This window comes from Diadema antillarum, unplaced genomic scaffold (assembly GCF_040938485.1).
Source record: "Diadema antillarum isolate AM-2024a unplaced genomic scaffold, OU_Dant_1.0 scf00000123, whole genome shotgun sequence".
Lineage (NCBI taxonomy): Eukaryota > Metazoa > Echinodermata > Echinoidea > Diadematoida > Diadematidae > Diadema > Diadema antillarum.
In genome coordinates, this window is record NW_027271012.1 from 1,676,687 (window position 1) to 1,699,768 (window position 23,082).

At 38.6% G+C, this 23,082-nt stretch overlaps 1 protein-coding gene across 1 annotated transcript in view; it reads right to left on the reverse strand.

The window, feature by feature from the left end:
• The window catches only part of LOC139720174 (PDF receptor-like), a 126,189-nt gene that overhangs the window by 45,286 nt on the left and 57,821 nt on the right, over nucleotides 1-23,082 (reverse strand). The window contains exon 2 of the mRNA XM_071631539.1: nucleotides 12,308-12,416. Within this exon, the coding sequence (XP_071487640.1) occupies nucleotides 12,308-12,356 (49 nt within the window). The 5' untranslated portion in view covers nucleotides 12,357-12,416. The remainder of the gene's footprint in view (nucleotides 1-12,307; nucleotides 12,417-23,082) is intronic.

Sequence of the window (23,082 nt, forward strand, 5' to 3'; positions counted from 1 at the left end):
CGTCCTCCCGCACACTCATTTATTATAAACCGGAAATATTTCAGAATGCTATACATGCAAATCAGCCCATGTTGTTGGACGGGGCAGTTTAAACAGCGTGTGTGTATTTATGTATATGAGAGAGAGAGAGAGAGAGAGAGAGAGAGAGAGAGAGAGAGAGAGAGAGGGAGGGAGGGAGAAAGAGAGAGAGATAGAGAGAGAGAGGAGGGGGGGGGGTGATGTGTGGGAGGATTGAATACTAGTAGTGTGGACATAATCGGAACCAATCACACTGTCTTTGTAGGCCTAATAACAAACATTCATGGCGTTCCTTGGTATGCGCTAACTACATAGCATCCTCGTTTAAATCTCATTTTAACGGATATTATTATGTTGCGAATAACTACATTTCGCCATCATGAAATGAAAACAAAATAAATCATTGCCCAGCGACACGGGGGCGGATTTCCCCTCGCTCTCTTGAGATGACTGAAATTACGATGACGCTTGCCATAGCTGCACGCACCGGCCGTTGAGACGACTACGGAGTTGTTGTCGACCAGTCTCCTTGTTCATCTTGTCATGTTTTCCCCATGGAGTAATTGTTTGATTTAACTATGATTTAGGGTCATTACATTTCCAAAGAACGGCACAGATAAGCAAACCAAAAAGCCCTTTCTCCAACGACCCGAGACCTGAAGTGTTGGCAACACATCCTCCACCTACTGAAATAGGGTGTTCCTCAGACACTCTCACTATCAATAAAAAGAAATTATACATGTACATCAAAACAGTATAGCTATACGATGAATGCATGTGTCTCAACGCTGACTGTCACGAAACGTCGTGTAACGAAACGGGGGGATGCAGAGCGTCGTAACTTTCGAACTAGAACGCGATAACGAATCACCTTTTCGGTTGTGTCTGAACGTGTGACGACCATAGAATGGTGTTATTTACAACTGGATGGGAGCGCGCAGGGAAGGTGACCTTAATTATGTTAATACAATACTTCTCCATAGGTTAGGCCTAGCGTCAATCATAACAACACGCGCAGTGGAAAACTGCCCATCTATGCGATGTTGTTTTTTTTCCCCTTTACTAGGCGGTCGCTACGTGTCTGAACGGTCGGTAGGGTATACGACGATAATTTAAAGGACGTTTCTTTATCGAATTTCCGTGTAAACGTTTGTGTGTGTGTGTGTGTGTGTGTGTGTGTGTGTGTGCCTTAACAGGGGGTAACTTTCGGTCCCACTTGCCCACATTCATGTCGGGTGTAAGTGCGGTGCAGTCTAGCCGTGAATTCCCGCCGAGATTAATGGTAGAATTACAGGCATTTAGCCAAGATGTGAGCCCTCGTCTTTTCCCCTACCTCCCTCCTTCCCGGTGACATAGCAATTACTTTGCGTGTGATTGATATGAGATGCGTGTCCGACATTCTTAGAAGAGTTTGCATTGGTTTACCCCTCCCCCTCCCCCCCCCCCCCCGCCCATCTCTTTCCCTCTACGATTTTTGATGCTTGGGGTTAGGGTGTCGTCTGATGATGGGGTTGAAGTTGACGATAAATATTGAATGAATCACTTAACAATCCAACGACAGCACCAGCTTATTTCATGAATTGTTGACTTGGAAACGTCAGTTTAGATGGCGAACACCAACTGCAGTCAAGCTTTATCGTAGTTGATGTCTCTTGGTAAAACATTTCAAGTTGACAGTTTCAGACTTGCTTGTCTCGTTCGTACAATTCAATTTGTGTATGGAATGTAAATGTATAAAATATAAAGATAAGAAACAATATAGAAACGAACAGAGACGTTGACGATGTTGATACATAAGAAATAATGATAAGAAGGCTTTTTTGTTGAAGGACATGTAAAACAGGAAAAAAAAAACAACGACAGCAGGACAATCCTGGAGAAGATGTAAGACTATAGTCCTCCTTGTGCACACAGTTTATTACCTTTGTCTTACCTGGCGCTGTCTCGCGATGCAAGCGCCTCGGAATTTATTACACCTTCAGTGGGTATATGCCTTAGGTCCTTGTACTATGCGTGTATCACACGCGTAATACACTCGTCCGTGGACAGAAACAAGAACGTGCTTGATACCCAAACGACCCGGGGATATATCCTACATCAACGACAACATTTAGAAGCTGCAGAAACAACGCCAGATAAGAGTGTTGTCAGTAAGCCTGCTTGCAATTCGTTTTACTTTTATTTTTCTTCGTTTCCTTTTCTGGATGTCTTGCAGTACCTTTCTCGTGATGGGGCACGTACTCGCTCACGGGCGTGAGGCAAAATTTGACAGGCTATCAGAGCGATGCTTATCAAAATGTTGTAAATTGGTACGCCGCCTAGTCAACCGGGGATACAAGAATGCTGGGACTCCTCTTTCATATCCCACCGGAGTTCGGGAACAAGAGGCGTTTTTATGTGATTGCCTGAGACATTTGCCAGGTTGGCCGCCTCGATCTTATCACTCGTAGCTCATTAATCTTTCCCCGATTGTCGTGGAACCTGAAACATGATTACTTGCACACATTCCGTGATTTCAGAAAACACGACGATGTTTTTGTTAGACAAGGTTCAAAACAATGTTCTAAACTTTTTTTTGTTCATATTACACATTCATGAAACAAAAAGGAACGATCCAGAAGCTTCGGTTGGAAATTAGGTTAAAGGCTGTGTAGTAAAGTGTATAGCACAGCATTAAGTTTACAAAGCTGTCATTCTGATACAATGGTTTCCAAATTTTTGCTACTAGCGTGTCGACTATAACAACACGATCTTCATTTCCGTAAGGATAATGAAATGAGTAATCAGATATCAAAGATGGGATAGAAGGCGATGACACTTTTTTGTGAAACAGTTTCGTAGAAAACATAGATAGCGCTCTAACGTATCTCCGCTCATGTTATATAGTAATTACTGTGGCCTGTGAGGGCACCCGGTGGTCAACCTCGATGGGTTCTTGTCATTTTGTTTTCTTTTTTTTTGCCGCTATTGTTTCTCGCAGTTCATCTTCCTGGCTGATGAAGCAGAGCTGGAGGACGCACGGACGTGACGGCTGCTCGGATGTCTGAATTTGCGCCTCGTCGCAAACAGCTGCAATAATGACTCGGGAGAAATCAGAGCGCGCGCGTGAACCGGACACCGTTCAGTCGATGGCACGTGTTGACGCTGCCAGCTATAGGACGGACGTTTTCCGCGAGCGGCTTAGTATTCAGGGCAGGAACACAGAGGACCTGTATACGGCCAAGACTCAACGCTAATGTAGCTCTTTGGCTCCAATAATCAATCAAACAAACAAACAAACAAACAAACAAACAAACAAACAAACACAAACAAGCAAGCTAACAAAAACAATCAAGCAGATACACATACAAACAAACCCATTCGGGTGTGAATTTTCTTCACTTTGTCTCCCTCTAAAAATGAAATTTGTAAGATCGCAACTGCTCATTTGTAATTCAACAAACATGTCGTAAAAAGAAACCACGGACTCGAACCTGTCATCTACTGCTTTTCGGGCAGCGACACTTACCACCAGGCTATCCCTGGTTGCCGGCAGTGACACGATGAACCCGATCGGCTTGATCGGTTAACAGCTCGTTATTCCGAAGGTTCATTATTCCGAAGGCTCTTCAGTCCGAAGATTCGTTATTCCGAAGGTTCGTTTTTCCGAATTTCATTTTCGGATTAACAAATCTTCGGATTGACGAACCTTCGGAATAACGCCACAAATGTTCGGATTAACGAACCTTTAGGTATAGGGAATTTGTGTGTTTCGGATTAACGAATCTTCGGAATAACGAACCTTCGAAATATCGAACCTTCGGAATAACGAACAGCACCCGGCTTGATCATGCAAAGACATCTTACACTTTTGACAGTGTCGATGGCAGAAGATGTTCATCATGTTCATAATTATTTCTTTTCTGGATTGATTGCATTTCCAACATTCATAATGTTCCCTCATGTCTTACACTCAAGGAGAGATTAGTTCAGTCCACTGCACAGATCTGGACAGCAAAAAATTGCAATATCAAATCAAATCTTTGCATGCCTTCAGTCCACGAGGGATACTACCAGCGTCCGTTCTTGGCACCCGATATGATGTCATACCACATAGCAGCACTCAATACAATCATCTGACATTCAAAAGTTACAACAACGTAAACTTCTGTTTTGTCAGTTAGATTTTTTTTTTTGCTTTTGTTTGTTTGTTTTGTTGTTGTTGTTGGGTTTTTTTTTTGGGGGGGGGGTGGGGGAGGAGCTCTCCCTTTCCAAAGCGTTTAATCGTTTATAATGTTTCTAGTATATGCAAACAATATTCTGAAAGGAGCTTTAATTCACGCTACTAAATTCTGGCACCTGTTCGAGGTGGGAGAAAGGGAGGGGAGTTTATTGGGGAGGGGAGAAAAAAGAAACGGTGAAGGGGCGTTTGAGAAGTGGGGCAAAATTCTTCACGGTCAAAGAAATTTGAAATGCAACACACGCACCAATGAAGGCACAATGGGGGTGCGCCCACGCATTGCGCAGTAGCTTTGAGGATCGGAATGTATTGAGCGCTGCTACATTGACGGATGGCGACCTCTATAGGCAAATAATTGAATCACTTGATAAAGTCACCGCCAAAGAAGAAACAATACATTTCCCCCCCTGAGCGACGTTCGATCGTCTGGGCTGGAAGACATCTACGTTAGATTTCATGTTGCTTGCGGCGGGTTGGGTTTCCTTGCGAAATGAAACACATAGACATGCAGTACTAATAATAATGCCATTGTGAAGGTCCTGTAGTTTTGGGTTCATCTCTAATGTTGTTCTTTGTTTCTTTACACAAATCAGTGTATTCATGAGTTCGATGAGTGCCATTGATTTAAACCATATACATTTGTTTTTGGTATAGATTTCAGCGGTCATTGAATTACAGTAATCAATGACAAACCAGTATCCACTCGACATACGTGTTGGCCCATGAGATTTGTTCGATGGAAAACCAACAGAATGTTTTTGTGGCCAAACGGTACATTCAGTTACTGAAACTATGCTTAATCTGTATTTGCTTGGTTTAATGTTCTACTGCATGGAGTTTATCTTGTTAGAGACAGATGCAAACGAGTCATTACAAATTTGGGGCTGCGACAAGCTACAATTACAAATTAAAATTGATTTCTCTGCATGCGGAGGAAATTAAATAGGTTTGATAGTGTGATTATTATTTCATAGTTTAAATCATTATCACAGCGCAATTGTTGCTTTATTGCAAAAAGAGAGTAATCCTAGACATTTACATTTACTTAAAACATCCCATTATTTATCATTAAATCGTTTATTAAATCAACTTTCACGATTTGTTGTTCTGTTTCAGTATGCTACGTTTGAGCAAGAGACTTATTACAAAGGCTAGTGAGACAAGTTCGAAATGTCATGATCATAATGTGCTGTAGGAGTTTCCTTGAACCGCATGACATCGAATTTTTTTTTTGCTCTCCCCCCCCCTCTCTCTCTCTTAAAGCAAATATCTGCATCCTTTCTTCTCTTTCTTTCTCTCTCTCTCTCTCCCTGTCATTTCCTTCAGGTACGAGTTTTTGGCGCGTTCGGTCACGGATGACAAACAGCGGATGCTTGCTCCTTCTTGGCGCTTCCAAACATTTTTCTCCATGAATAGTTATCGTCACCACCACGCATCCACGACAACGATCAACTTACACACCTCAAAGTCAAATGAAACCCACCCAAGTCAATCTGCAATCATTGGCGGGCGTGAAGTCTTTTCCTCCGTATATAATGCGCTCTGGTTCTTTGTTCTTTTTCTTCTCCTTCTTCCTTTTTTTTAAATATATATTCCGGAGAGCAGAACCAAAACATTTCCTGCGCATTCGCGTTCTCCTTAACATATCGATGAATTAGGCATTACATAGACAATTGCCGAGTCAAATACCGAGCAGTTTCGCAAGGCAAACATCAGATTCTTACGTTTTGACGAAAACAGTCTGCCTTGATTGAACCACACACATGATTATAACAAGAAAGCGTGAGAAATTGTTTTCGCCAATCGCCTCCGCAGAGGGAATGTTGACCACGGCTTCCGGATGTGCAGTGAATATATTGCGTATTCCTCAAACGGGAATGGGGAAACCGTTGTATAGTTTCTAGCGTAGCTTGCTGCAGGTAGTGCCGATTTCTCATTTAACTACATTCGACAGAAAACCTTTGTGCCAGGTTTATCCTCAGAGGTCTACATTGTGGTACGCTCAGAGTTTTTTTTTTTTTTTAAAGGGGGCTAAAAATGTTTCACTTCTTTTAAAGACACAATGCAACGTCTTAAACTTTTAAAGAAAAGAATCATACCCAGGTTAGGGTCGGTTTTTTTTCCTCTCGAGGTAAAGTGGGAGAAAAGGAGGGATATAGGTAGAAAGAGGGAGAAAGAGAAAGAGAGCGAGAGAGAGAGAGAGAGAGAGAGAATGACAGAAAAAGGAAGAGGAGGAAAAACACTTAGGTCATCAAAAGTGGTATCCAAGGGAGACAAACATGGTTATCATATACCCCAAGGAGCAAAGTATTTGCATCAACCGCTAAGTGCAACTAGACAAAGCACAAAAATAGATGTCGTTAAAGTCACTACGCTCAGCCAGATGATATCACAACAGCCATGTTCCTATGATACGAAGCTAGGGTTGTTAATAGGCGTACACTAAAATAAGAACCCAATAGCACAATACGCTCATTCCCCTTATAATGAGTATAATCAAAGAAAATATAACTTATGGTGGCTTCAAAATGACACATGACGTCATGAGCACCAATACCTCATTCGAGGTCTACAGGTAAATTTCTTTCTTTTTTTACACCGCATGTGTATTTCAAATTTTGTATAACATGACGAAAGCCTCCGAAGAGCCTCCGAAGAGTCACAAACACGAAGGGTAAAATACAGAAATGAAATAAGCTCACAGCCTTCCAACTGTTTGAATGTTTTCATTGTGGGGAAAAAAAGAGTCTTCTTATTAGTTTTTTATCTGCATGTCTTCTAAAATCGAACACATGCAGATAAAAAACTAATAAGAAGACTCTTTTTCCCCACAAGGCCTGTAAGCCTTCTCCCTTGTTCTCTGTTTATTTCAGATTAATTTCCATCGTTGTTAGAAAGTGACGATGAAGTATTCAGTATGCATTGTATTTGCTGCCGTACACTTTAATTCAATATCAAAATGAATAAACGAATCGAAACAAAACGAAACCACCATGTACTTTTAACACCATAAAAACGACGATCAAATTGAGAAAATGCACGATAGTCTTGCAGTCCAGAAGTTTGTATAAGCGTAAAGAGTGATCACCAGATTTTACACGCCAAAACTATTTCATTACTTACACACAACCCACGTTATTGCTGCTTTTGTGAAATGAAGAAAAAATGTAAATGTCGTTATTATTTTTCTCTCTTTTTTTAATAACTTTAGACTGGCTGCCTTTCCTGTCGCCTTCCCTTTGGAAATATGTATGGAAATGTCACAGACCGGTTATAACAATGCCCTAAGAGAACTCTCAAACTTTCATCCCAACTCAGCCAGTCACCTCGACGATGGAAACAAGACGAAAGGAAAATAATTTCCCCCGGGGGTGTCACGGCGATGTAAGAACCAAAGTGCCCCTTCGGCACCGCAGACTCGCCCCGTGGCTATGAAAATGTCATTTGTGAATTCCTGAGTCGCTCCGTTGACAAGCTATCGTCGCACGATTTCTCACAACGTTGACATTTCACTCATATCACAAAAATATATACATACTTCCTATACCGCCTTAAGCAAGGTAATCAGTTTGCTTGGTTCTATATCGTTCTAACAATTCAATTTTGATGTTTTATATATTCTTAATAATTTCATTGTAGTTTTAACCGTTGCTATTGTGTATCTGTGCCATATTGCTATCCTATGTCATGTTGCTGTTCTGTTATAGTGAATGTCAACTTATGTCATGTTGCTGTTTTTTTTCTTTTTCTGTTTCTTCTGAATTTCTTTTGGTTTTGCCTTGTTTTTGCCTTGTTTATATATATATATATGATATGTATATTATATATATGTATATATTTTTATATATTCATAAACTATTTTTTTCTTTTCGTGTGTGTGTGTGTGTGTGTGTTATGTGTGTGTAGCTGGAGTATGCTCCCACAAATCAAGTGCATATTCATGAGTAATGCAATTGTTATGTATTAAGTGAAATCAAATAAAAAATTACTGAAAAAAAAATCCACAATGAAAATGACAGCAATCCAGTGTTTAAAAAACAAATAATGCGCACACTTGAATCAAATCCATGTCAATATGGTATATCATCATTAACGCAATATGCTTGACTCAAGTATTAGTTGTATCATAATACTATATTATTCATCGTAGTACACATGACATAATTTCTGACGTTATATTGACAACTTTATTTCATTTCAGAAAAAAACAACAACTAGATGGTATGCCTCCGCCTTAATGAATGGTTCTATAGTACAATGTCTCGACAATGTGTGATGAGTTTCAAATAATTGGCAAAATATTAAAGTGATAGGTTTGTCACAAATGTGTTGAACGTTCACTTTCCTTGACCTACCTTTGTAGGTTTAATTGGAGGGATAGCTATACTGCCTAAGAGTGCAGGTATTTGGGGATTTGAGGATTTTTCCTTAACTTTTGACCCTTTTTTAAAATAAGTCTATGCATTGATTAAATTTTCAAGGTATGGAGAAAAATGTAATTTCACTATCAAATAGTAAAATATTTGCATTCTAACTTGGCCTTTGACCCTTGAACTTTGACCCTTTGACCCTAAAATTCCCAAGAGAATCACTGTCAGGCAGAACATGCATAGATATACGTACTAAGTTTCACGATGATACCTTGAATCACTTTCGAGATATGGACCAAGAAATGCAATTTTACCATTTCACTTGACCTTTGACCTTTGGGCACGAAACTTCCAAGAGAATATCTGTTGGGTTATACATGTATATCAAGTTTCAAGAAAAATCTGCCAAGTATTGCATTTAAATATGAGGTAAAACGTGAAATTATGAGCAGTTGACCTTGACCTTTGACCCATGACATTTGATCCATGACTCCACATTCCCTAGATAACCACTGCCAGTCAGTACATGCATATGTCCTAAGCTTGAACCATTTCCAAGATATGGAGAAAAAAGTGAAATTTTAACATTTTCACTTGACCTCTGACCTTTGACCTTTGACCTCATGACTTGAAACACTCTCTGGAGAATCTTTATTTTGTATTACATGTATACACCAAGTTTCAAGAAAAAACCTCCTGGCATTGCATAGATATGGGGGGGGGGGAATAGTAAAATTTTGAGCATTTGACCTTGAACTTTTTACCTTTGACCTTGAGCATGTGCCCCCAAAAGTTGATGGGCACAACTTCGTCCACTCATGCATATACATACCAAGTCTCATTAGGATACCTTAAACGGTTTTATAGTTACGCTGTCTACAACATTCATTACGGACGGACGGACGGACTGGACGGACGGACTGGACGGACGGACTGGACGGACGGACGGACGGACGGAAGGACGGAAGGACGGACAACCCGAAAACATAATGCCTCCGGCGACACTTCTTGGCGGAGGCATAGAAAAAACAAGCCAGATTTCAGTGTGTGAAAATGGGATTTGCTACCTTTAAATCATAGGCCTTTAATACCACTGCCTTCTGCCCTAAATTCAAAGAATGGGGTAACTGTTTTCACACACAAAAAAACCAGAATCTATCCTATACAACTATAATCCTATATAAGGAGATTATGTGTGCCGAGTGGTATTTCTTTTTTCTTACATATGACGTGTAAACAACAACAGCCCATGAAAGACTGATTATTACGTGATTCTGCGTGACAAGGGTAAGACAAGTTGTTCATAAATATTTCTTTTCTGAAAGAAAGAATAAGTTAAGGGGTTTGATGAAATAATGAGATTTAAAGAATGATGAATCGGTGACACGGAAACCTTGTCTTAGTTTTCCTTTTTTTGTTTTCTTCTCTCTTTTTTTTGCGAATCGTATGATATGTAAAGCGGAAGAAACGTGTTTTAACATGATAGTTGAGAGAGGGTTGCAACAGGTCAAAAAGAAAGAATGTTAACCGAACTGGGGAAAAGAAAACACTGAAAAATCGAAGAACAACTATTCTCTTAGGTAGGAAGGGTATCGTATTCCTTATCCTCTCCTCTTCAAATTATGTGCAGGTGTCTAGACTTCCAAGATTGAACTTCAAAAATAGAAAATTCGATTGGTTGTTGACTTCTGGGCGGAGTTTTACAAAATAGAACCCATGTTGGGACGTCTCCTCTCGCTTTCATTTTACTCTGGGCTATCCATTATATTAGACTACCTCTTTTTTTTTGCCTCTCTTTCTTTCTCTCTCCGACCTTAATTAGAGCTATCCACTTGAATCTTGACTCACAGGCAAAAAGCAAATAAGAAATCGGGCAAGGGATATTCGAGGACCAACCCCCTTTCCCTTTATGTTCTTTCTTTATTCGTTTTCCGTTTCCCCCTATTTTTGGAGCATGAGAATTTGATAAGAGAGCCAAGCACCCACATCGTCTCGATTTCCATAACATTTTATTCGCCGTGCTGGAATTTTAGACGATTTATAGATTATCTGAAGTCCACAAATACGGCCCTTCTTCGCACGGGTGCTAGGGTCAGCGACGGGATGATAAGTTTAGAGCTTCGCTGCGCCATCTCCGCGTGTCGTGTTTTCACTCCCTCGAGGGTCATCCTGCGATTGTTTAGCGTTGTCTTATCTCCTTTTTTTTTTGTTCCTTTCTTGCGTTAGTCTCTAAACCCAATATTCCTCGCATAGTTCAATCATTGTTTACAACAGTGCTTCCATATTACCCCCAGCGAGACATTTATGTTCACGTGGATAGAAAAACAGAATATAATCATAACAGAATAATGATATGTGTCCAGTTTATTTCTCATCAGACAGATTTTGTGATGCCAATGTAGCAAGCTCACGAGATCACGGAAAACTGTGAGCTTTGTAAGGCATTGACTTTCTACGAGAGGTTATGGGTAGTTCGATGACTTGCAGCATATCAGAATTAAATTGATGGGTATAAAGCAGCTAAATGCCTCGTTGGACCTTTGTCTGTAATGAAAATTAATTCACGGAGCCCTTGCATCATGGACGTGATGGAATAGGTGCGCAATCGTATGAATAATTATGTTAGCACTGATATTGTGTGCGCTTGTACGTCGCATTATGTACAATATGCATTTCAAATGTCAGTGCAGTGAGACACAAGGTGTTCTTTTTTTCTAGTTGTGTGTGTGGGTGTGCGTGTGTGAGTGTTTTGTTTTATTGTTTATAGTTGGTTTGACTTAAATGGGTTTATAATCATCGTCAACGTTAAAGTGAGAGATTATGGCAGTAAATACTGTAAAATGATGTTGCTTCTGTCTTCAACTGTACTTGTATCTTTATTTTTGGGTATCTTTTAAATTTATATCCAGAACGGATTGCTCAATTATGTATGAGTTGAGAATAAAATCAATAAAGATGAAAGGGGGGGGGGGAGGGGAGGTGTGTGCGATTTTGAAGAGGATGGATTTTCTTTGGGCTCAGTCGCAGAAAGATTCCAAAATAATTTCATCGACCATAAACCTTTCTGAAGGTGGAGGTCCCTTTTATTCCTGTCATTTTTTTATGTTTTCTTATCATTATTTTTTTGGTGTTGACAAGATGAAAGTATCGTGGATCATCTCAAACTGTCACATCGGTTTTGTGTGTTTGAGAGAGAGAGGGAAGTAACAAAGCGACAAGAATTTTGTGACTTATTTATGACTTCCATACTTTCAAGAAATCACGAGTTGACTGAGAGAAACAATGACTACTCCAGCAAGATAATTGCAGACAGGGGCCAGGCGGGTTTTTTTTTTCACTCAGTATAGGGTGGGGACGCTGAGGAGCACTTCGTGTAGAGATTTATACAAGAGGTTTACCTTACATGCACATGTACTTGCTAACGTCATTGAATATATATATATATATATATATATATATATATATGGTTACAATTATGTTTATGTATAAAATGAGACTTGTGAATAATTCTAAAGGGCAGACAGTAAATATCTTCGAATAAATATCAAATATAGAAGCAATATAGATTGAAATCTAAATTAAAAAATATATATCTACACTCATATGTTCGTTGATTCGTCAATATGTGCATGTCTGTATGTCCCACAAAATCGTGACAGTGAAACATACTCAGATATAGATGATGTATAGATATACTCACAGTAGATTGATTGTTCATCATCTGCACATTCCTCATTGCCGGTTGCCATGGTGATTTCTTATGGATTCAACGACAACTTCGCTTGGTCAAGTGACGCTTTTCACGGTATCTGAAGAGAGATGAAAAGACAATACATGAACAACACAATAAAGTGATTACACTAAAGAATACAGCAGATATTTGTCTATACAATCCGATTAGTTCCTGGTTGACTCAAAACTCATGATCGTGAAAGTCATTTTAAATGTCAACAGTAAGGAAACAAATTTAACTTTTCTGGAGAGTTGGTGTTCCATTGGTATACAATTTGTTTTAAAATATCTCAAAGCGAAGAAGAAGAAGAAGAAGAAGAAGAAGAAGAAGAAGAATGCGAAAGAAATGTATACCGTGTTAACAGAACAAAGTCTGCACTACACTGATTAAAGAACATCGATATCACACAGCCGTATCTGGAACAACAAAACTATGCCACTGATACTCGACGCTGTCCAAGATTTAGAGTAAATCCTTTAATTGGTGGTCGACATGGAAGAAGACTTCCCATCAAACTTCTAATTTTTGGCGCGGCAGGACGGACACGAGATACGCTACGCCATTTCATTGCCGTGCTTTTTTTTTCTTTCACGACCGATATTATGATGGAGAAGACTTGCATGTGGATATTTATATCTGGTCAGTCTAAATGGGGATTGTACACCATTCCTCTCAGGTCCGTACAGATGCAAACTGAAAGCGGGGTAATTTCAGCCTTACTTGCTCTAAAAATCCAGATTGCCAAACTTTGATCATTTGGTTTCCCATTTGCACCTGCGCTCGTATTTCACAAAGGCAATCTTTTTCGGTTAAACTGATGTGAAACAAAGATCTCTGTAAACAATCCTTCATTAACAATCACACAATTCTGTGCTCGGTATACATTGATATTTCAAGGAGGTTACTGGATGGATTCGCATGTATATTCTACTTTAAATTTTTAGATATAGATATGGAGGGGTGGGGGGGGGGGGTTAAGTCATAAATTTCAAGTTTTGAAAGATATGGGGTTCCCAAGAGAAGCTATGAATAAAACCTATCAGAGTTTATTTAAAGGAATAATGATTTTCTGGATAGTTTCACATGTTTATTCTACTTTACATTTCTCGTGGGGGGGGGGGGGGGTTAAGTCATAAATTACAAGTTTTGAAAGATATGGGGTTTCCAAGAACTAGTTAAATTGTCACCTCAGCGTGAGAAGCTATGGATAAAACTTATCAGAGTTTATTTATAGGCCGGAGTAATGATTTCCTGGACGGCTTCACATGTTTATTCTACTTTAAATGTATAGACAGATATATGATTACTGTATGGGGGAGGGTTAAGTTATAAATTTCAAGTTTTGAAAGATGGAGTTTCCAAGAACTAGTTAAATTGTCTCCCCAACGTGAGAAGCTATGGATAAAAGTTATCACGATTTATCTATAGGAATAATGATTTTCTGGATGGCTTCAAATGTGTATTCTACTTTATATTTCTAGATACAGATACATGTATGGGAGGCTTAGGTAATAAATTTCAAGTTTTGAAAGATATAAAGATAGGGAGTTTCCAAGAACCAGTTAAAATGTCACCTCAGCGTGAGAAGTTGTGCATCAAACTTATCAGAGTGTACATATAGAAATTCAGATTTTCTTGGTGATTTCAGATAATGTGCAGAAGAAAAAAAAATACCCCAGAAAAAGGTACTGTTGCAAAGTCTTAAAACTACCGTAGTGTATTTCAATCATTTTGGCAAAAACCTTCTGAAAGTAGGCCAGAATAAACTAGCGTCATGTCCTATATCTGCAGTCATACACACTGTGAAACACCTGTTGAGCGCAGCCACCGCAGAGAGCCGATCGGAGCGCCAAAAGTCTCAATGATGATACGTCGTCTGCACAGAGCCTCAGTTCTCTGTTTAATACTAATACAATGTAGTAATGCCCACGCAGTTCCATGTTTTAAGATCGAAAGCCATGATCTTAGGTAAAACCACACTGACACTGATATTGATATACTGAAAACATATACCGCATATACCGCAAATGGGCTAGGGATGAAGTATACGAACCAGTATCACTGAAATTTAAACTTGATCTGTGTGTTATACATGCCTATATATAATTTGACATATTTACACAAAATATGATATTGCATTCCTTTTGTCAACTATGGTTTGTACATCTGCATCAACCAATCAACCTCTTAGTGGAGCGGCATAGCTTGAAAAATTAGAGGAATTGTGCATTTTATGATAAAAGCACCAAATTTCGCACACATGTTGACAATGACATTTGAAATAAATTCAGATATTGGGCCATCGTAAATAGCGCCCTCAGCGGCCATGGCAGCCATTTTTCAAAATGGCCGCCATAAAATGCCATTTTTCATAAAAAATTACAAATTTCAGAAGGGAAAATCAATAAGATTTTGCAAACGAGTGGGAAATAACATTTAAAATAAATTTAGATATTGGGTCACCGCAGATTGCGCCCTCAACGGCCATGGCAGCCATTTTTCAAAATGGCCGCCATAAATGTCATTTTTTGCAAAAAATTAAAAATTTCAGAAGGGAAGATCAGGAAGATTTTGCAAACGAGTGGAAAATAACATTAAAAATAAATTCAGATATTGGGCCATCGTAAATAGCGCCCTCAACGGCCATAGCAGCCATTTTTTCAAAATGGCCGCCATAAATGCCATTTTTCGTAAAAATTTACAAATTTCAGAAGGGAAAATCAATAAGATTTTGCAAACGACTGGAATATAGCATCTAAAATAAATTTAGATATTGGGCCATCACAAATTGCGCCCTCAACGGCCATGGCAGGGATTTTTCAAAATTGCCGCCATAAATGCCAGTTTTCGTAAAATTTTACAAATTTCAGAAGGGAAATCAGTAAGATTTCGCAAACGAGTGGGAAATAACATTCAAAATAAATTAAAATGTTGGACCATCGAAAATTGCGCCCCCTAACGGTCATGGCAGCCATTTTTTTTCCAAAATGGTCGCCATAAATGCAATTTTTTCTAAAAATTCATTTCAGAAGGGAAAATCAACAAGATTTTGCAAACGAGTGGGAAATAAAATTCAAAATAGATTTAGATGTTGGGCCATTGCAAATTGCGCCCTCAACGCCAATGGCGGCCATGTTTAGAATCGGCTGCCATAAATACCACCTTTTTTCTCTGAATTTACTAATTCCAGAAGGAAAAGTCAATTAGATCTTGCACTCAATTCAAAAATTTCGTTTGAAATATATCTTGCGCCTATGTATTACATTATTGTAAATAGCGCCCTCAATGGCCATTGCAGCCATTTTTCAAAATAGCCACCATGGATTCCATTATTTTTTATTTCCAGATTTCACCAAAAGAAAAGTCAATAAGATTTTGCACACAATTTGAAAATTTTGTTTGAAATAAATGTTTGTATTAGATTACTATAAAACTGCTCTCAACGGCCATGGCCGCCATATTCCAAAATGGCTGCCATTGTCATAATCATTTTGTTTTAAAAAAATGTTAATTTCTGAAAAAAAAGTTAGCAAATGTGTTCATAAATTGAAAAATCATGTTTAAAATCAAAGAATATATCTAAATTGTATTAACTCTAGAAATTGTTCCTTCACAAATTTTCAAGCAGAAAAAAATGCTAATAACGGCAATTGCAGCCATTTTTCAAAATGGCTGTCATAAATGAGGATGTCCTGTTTAATGAGGATGTCCTGATGCCGGAAAAAACGATAAACATTTTTTTTTTTTGCGCAAGTTGACAATTACAAACAAAGAAGTTTAGACATTTAGCCATCATAAGCTGTGTTCTCAATTGCTATTTCTTTTTTTTTTTCTATCAAAAAGAAAAAGAAAAAAAGAAGCAGACATCCATGGCGGTCAGCATGGCCCTTGAGGGCGCCTTCTAAGAAGACCTTAAAATTAAATTCATTTTTGAGCAAAATTTTCAACTTGTTTGCAAAGTCTTATTGACTTTCCCTTCTGACATCAGCAAATTTTTGCAAAAAAAAAAAAAAAAAAACGGGGGGGGGGGGGAAGCACCCATGGCAGCTGTTTTGAAACTTGGCTGCTACGGCTGTTGAGGGTGCACTTTTGGATGGCCTATTATCAAATTCAGTTTGAATGTAATTTTTCACCTTCGTGGAAATTCTGATTGACGTCTGCAACACTTTACGAAAAAAAGACATTCATGGTGGTCATTTTGAAAAATGGCTGGAATGGCCATTGAGGGGGCAATTTCCAATGGTCCAATAAGTTTACTTTTCAATGTAATTTCCCACCTGTTTGCAAAATCTCGTTGGCTTTCCCTTTTGATTTTAGTAAATCTTTTCGAAAATATAGCATTTATGGCGGCCATTTTGAAAAATGGCTGTCATGACCGTTGAGGGCGCAGTTTCCGATAGCCCAATATCGAGATTTGTTTTAAATGTAATTTCCCATTTATAACCAAAATTTCATTGACTTTTCATTTTGAAATTAGCATTTTTTAATGAAAAAAGTGACACTTATGGTGCCCATTAAAAAAATATTGGCAGCCATAGCCATTGAGAGCGCAATTTTCAATTGCCCAATACCTGGATTTATTTTGGATGTAATATCCCGCTTGTTTGCAAAAAAAGGAAAAAATGGCTTTCCCTTCTGAAATCTGCATTTTTTAACAAAAAATGGAATTCATGGCGGCCATTTTGAAAAAAAAAAAATCTCTACCATGGCCGTTGAGGGCGCAATTTCCGATGACCAAATATCTAGATTTATTTTGAATGTAATCAACATTTATGGGCAAAATCTTATTAACTGTTCCCTTCTGAAATTTTCAAAATCATCGAAGAAGTGGCACATTATTAGAAAGATGGACGTTGAGGGCGCAATTAACAATGGCCAAATATTCAAATGCATTTCGAATGTAATTTCCCACTTGTTTGCAAAACATTACTGGCTTTCCCTTCTGAAGTTTGCAAATATTTCGAAAAAATGACATTTATGGCGGCCATTTTGAAAAATGGCTGCCATGGCCGTTGAGGGCGCTATTTCCGAATGCCAGATATCTAGATTTATTTTGAATGTAATTTCCCATTCGTAATTAAAATCTTATTGACTTTTCTCTCCTAAAATTAACAAATTTTACGAAAACATGGCATTTATGGCAGCCATTTTGAAAAATGGCTGCCATGGACGTTGAGGGCGCTATTTTCGATGGCCCAATATCTAAAATTAATCTTAACGTTATTGTCAACCTGTGTACGAAATTTGGTGCTTTTATCATAAAATGCACAATTGTTCGGCTATGCCGCTCCACTATCTAGAATTATCGTAAATTGGCGGAGTTTGCATTGCATGTTACTACTGCAACAATTCTATTCTTTTACGCAGTCGATGATGCAACAACAAAGACACCGATTTTTAGAAGATTCACATGGAAAAATGAATGGAGTATGCTGGGGTTGCAGAGGTTGAAAGTGAACACAACGGGGGGTGTTTTTTACCCCCCCCCCCCTATCCTTTCTTTTCCTTTTCTGTCCTTCTTCCGGAGAAGTGAATTATTTTTCAATCAATCGGAAATTGAGATGTCCGCCAATGTCAAAATGATAACGACAAATATGTGAATAAATTGGAGCATTTTTTGCTTCCGCTTATTAATCTATCCTCAGAGGGCCTTTTACCCCTGAATTAGGCTCGTGAATTTCGCAAACTGCGTAAGGCATTCTCGTATTCCTTGCAATTTGTTCGTGTATCCCAAATTCTATCTATTTCATTAAAGATAATATACTTGTCTTTTACGCCATTGATTTTCACAAATCAAATCGAGGTAAAAAACTAGAGCAAACCTGAATTGCTTTCATAAAGGGGAAACGGTCGTAAGTTTCATAATCAATTCCATTTCACTTTTCATGACGGATACACAAGGCAGAGACACACAGAATGTAGGTTGTCCAATACCATTGCAGATATACACACATACTAAACAAAGTCAAGGATTCGTTTTCTTGTTAAAGGCAAGAACTAACTTTTGCAATTTCATTAGTACACAGCATTCATTCCAAATGATGGATGAAACAGTCGTAGGATAGAATCCTTTCAGGGAACAAACAAGCAAAACAACGTTTTTGTTGAGATTTGGCTTCAGCTTTCCAATTTTGAGGTAAGATAATGAAAAACTTATCTTGAGATTTGAAAGCACATAATGATCATAATAGTTCCGAGAGTAATTCAAAGTTTATTTGATGAAAACTGGTTTTGAAATGACTGAGATATCCCCCCCCCCAAAAAAAAAACCCACAACAAAACAAAACAAAACAAAACAAAACAAAACAAAACAAAGAGATTTTAATAAAAAGTGGGAGCCACGTTTTATTAGGACCACTTTTTTTTACCTTGCTTTTTAGATATCTCAGCCATTTCAAAACCGATTTTCATCAAATAAACTTAGAGTTGTATGTTCTTAACTATTTCATATTCATGAGAATACTATTTTTCTCGCAAAAAAAGTTTCAATCACAGCTGTTTTTGTGCGTGTGCTTGGTATCCTACTTCTCCTATATGCACCTCTGGCAATACCTTTCGAAATACGTTTCATGAGGACCATCTTGAAATACACAAAATTGAGAACATGAAAGATTATCTTCTTTGTTGGAAGACGTTCAGTGTTGTTGTTGCCTTTTTTATTGGGGGGGGGGGGGTATGAAGTGAAAACATGCTCCTCCTCGTCTCTGCCACTAGTCTTTCAGGCTTTCCCTAAAGGTGTTCCCCTAATTGTCTGGTGTATGGCAAAATAATTCCTGAAGGTTTGTTCGACTTTATTCACACACGCTGCGTTTTCTAAGTCATGTTGCTGGTTGAAGTCGCTTATAGTATCCTTCTTTAGGGCAAAACAGCGTAAGAAGGCGACTTACCAAGACACGAAAGACGAATCCCTCACTCAAATAAAAGTCGCTTAATCAGATTGTTTTGAAGTCATGTTTTGCCCTTTTTCGTCCTCAAAGCAATGTATCTGAAATAGATTGCCTTCTCTCCTTCTACTAAAGCAGGGCCCCTGCCTGAGTGAGATTTTTACAATTTAAAACTCTTCTTCTCATCTTCATTTCCCAGACACCAAGCGCCTAATCGAGTTTGGAGAAATCTCTTCACGCCTATAATCGTCCTACAGCAGTTTTGAACAAGTTTGAACCAGTTTAACCAAGTCGCCTTGGTAAGTTTTGACAGAAGTCCCCATTTTGTGGCACGTAAACACTTTCGTGTAGGCTACGTTAACTTTCGGGCTTTTGTTGTCGTAGTTGTTGCCGCCTATTTTTGTTTTTGTTTTTCTATTCTCATGTTATTTAGCGGGTATTTAGCGGTGGCTCTAATGACAACAACCTAACATCGGCGTATTTTTTAGACGAAAAAAATGATCTGCTTTTCTTCCATAATCATCTTTGAAATTCCATTAAACTATAATAATGATTATGGTCCATCTTAACATTTCTGATAGCCACAAGAAATGCAATTGATAAATTGCAGAAAAGAACGGTAGAGCCAGGATTCCGAGCGCCGACGAGCGTTGTCATTATCAATCGTACACTGCAAGAATTCACACTCGTACTCCTCCCCGCCCCACGTGTACCGAGCTGTTTGCTTTAACTCCAGCTATGCCGGAAGTGACGTATATCCCAACATGAGAACACAAAAGAACCAGTAACACTATCTTATCAAATACGTCTCATAGAAATTATTTGTATCAACATTATTATTGATTTTTATTTATTTATTCATTTATTATTATTATTATTTCTATTTATCTATTTATTTATTTTTTTTTGGGAGGGGGGGGGGGGGTCAGAGAATAGCATGTTACAAAAGCAAACCTGCAAGGCAAATCTTGTTCACGGGACAGAATCGCCTATTAAGGGACAATGACATTTTGTCGCCACAGGCGTCGCATCCATTTATTGAAAATGATCGATATACAAATTACGTAAAAACCGCTATTTGGTCTCACTTTATTGCACCGTAGGCATTGCGGAAGAGTATGCCAAAATCTAAAACCGCCCCACTGTGTAAGACAGTGTCTCTTAGTTCTTTCCTCTCTTATTCATTCACTCTTTTCGTCGTTTCTTCGAAGAGAGACATTTCTTCCCAGGGGTATTTTTGTGGGGGGAGGGGGAGAGGAGGCGTTGCGAAAGCAAAGACGGAGTAATCGATAGAAACCCGACTAATCTAGATAGAACTCATCATGACCGAAAGAGAGATAGAGAGAGAAAAGAGAGAAAAAAATATATGAGCCATACACACACACACACACAGACACACACACACACACACACACACACACTGACACACACACACACAACGAAACGAAATGTTTTATCAGACATGCTCCCGAGCAGTCCCGACAGCATTCATCGTGACCCCGTGACATTTTGCGAAATCGTCATCTCAGGATATGACGGGGTGAAATCTCGCAGCCCCTCACACTGTAATACGGAGAACTGGCACATGAATGTGCTGCTCCTCAATCATGACCAAATTTATTACTAATACACAATCATACACACTGTTGCTTTCTTGGAGAGGAGGACGCGCGAGCGCTATTTCGGTAAATCGTGTCTCCTTTATGAGCTAGGCGACGCTGTTACTGTAGTTTTCTTTTTAGTCTACTTTCTTTTCCTTTTCGAGGCACACAAACAAATTGATTGGGACCAGTCTTCACATTTCGCCACCCCCCCCCCCCCAAAAAAAAAGAAAAAAAAGAAGGAGGACATTCTGTTTTTTTCTCTAAACAGAAGACGGAAACTTTGACAATTGCGAAATACAATGATGCCGTGTCAACGCATATCGAGATTTGGATGAAAGAAACATGCTGCGTTTTACAGGTCGTTACATTGGTTTCCATTCCAGTTCATTTTTCCTTTAACATAAAGTCACGACGTCATTACTTAAAAAGTGGCTTCAAATCTTTACGAACATCAGCTCCAGGGGTTGATGATCTGACGACTTTGCCTGCCGACTGGATGCGAGTACTTCTCGCTGGAAATAGATCACCTTCATTTCACACTTTGTAAACAACAACATTATTCATACGAGAGCGTCGCTGACAGATTAAGCTCCTGTTACGCAACAGCTCAGAAACAAAAATAGCCATAGAAGAAAAATGAATCATTTGCATAAAAATCCTTGTCAAAACTGAACGTCCTCGTGATCATTAATCTCGAGGCACGACCACGATTAGGAAACAGCTATGTATATGACGGGATTCATCAATTTGTCCTTCTCTTTTTATTTTTCTTTCTATAAAAAGCCATTGCAGTTATGCAGATGCAGATTCTGTTACGCAACAGATCAGAAAAAATAGCCATAGAAGAAAAACAAAATTATTTGCATAAAAATATTTTCCCTCTATTTTGTCCTCCTGATCATTAACCTCAAGGCACGACTACGATACGGAAGCAGCTTTGCATATGAAGGGATTCATTACTTTGTCTTCCTCTTTTTAGGTGATCCGAGTATCCTCTCGGATCACCTTCTGTATCTGTACGGATTCTTTGTTTTTAGGTGATCCGAGTATCCTTCGGATCACCTTCTGTATCTGTACGGATTCTTTCTTCTTCTTTCTTTCTTTATTTCTCCGCAAAAGTTGTGCAGAGGTTAGCTCAGAAAGTCCGCTGCCTATCAATTTCAAAATTATACCATGTATGCATCATGTCCCAAAGACGACAAATCTAATGTATCATTGTGATCAGTGGACCGTGACGTCACTATGACGTCATTATATGAAAACACATTCTCAATCATATCTCATTAATGGAATGAAATTTTTCAATGAAATTTACGTCACATATATTTCAAATTATGCGCATTCTACTCATGTTCTCAAAATTCATATTTTCTCTTAAAACGTGCGCGTACGCGCGCGTTGAAATATTTGTATGCTCCAATCGAGCTCAAAATTTTTTTGCACACGTTTCAGACCATTTGGAGCATTTTTTGAAAAATTGAAAAAATCGGACGGACGCGTACGCGCGCGCGCATATACGCACGCACAGCTCATGTGCAATTGAAATTTCCAGTTTTTTCACTTTGATCGGATGTCTGAAATGTTAAGGAATATTTATACCAAGTTTCAAATCAATCCGACTCAATATGACGTCATACGGGCCCGTCAAAGTTGAAATTCCGCGCGCGCGTCAATGGCGATATACAGTGCAACTATGCCAAAAAACTGCCAATTTTAAATCCGATTTTACTCGTCAGGATGGACGGTGACCCCCCATTTTCTGTACATATTTTGAAAGCTGATGAGTTGTACATGTCATTTCATGGGGTGGCAATGCTGACAAAATGATTAAAAGATATCAAATTTCTTAATAAAGTAAAAAAAGTAAATTTTCAAAATGACGTCATCAAATTTCAAGTTCATTCGAGCATATCTCACTAGTCCTTAGTCAATTTTCACCCAGATTTCAGTATGATGTAGCTTATTTAATGTTCTTTCAAACATAGAATTACAATATTTTGATTGGATAACGGTATCACCTCGTAAAAATGGATTAAAAGTAATCTTGTCAAATTTGACCAGTTTACGTGTTATCTCTATGGGAGTGCAGTTTTTCTGGAAATGAAAATTGACATGACTATCTTTATCGAGCACTAGCTCACTTAAGCTTCGGTAAATTTCTCCCAGATTTTAATATGTTGTAGCTGAGACTTTACGCTACCGTAAGTGTGCCCTTCGTTTTTTCATACGATGTCAAAATCACGTCAAAAAATTG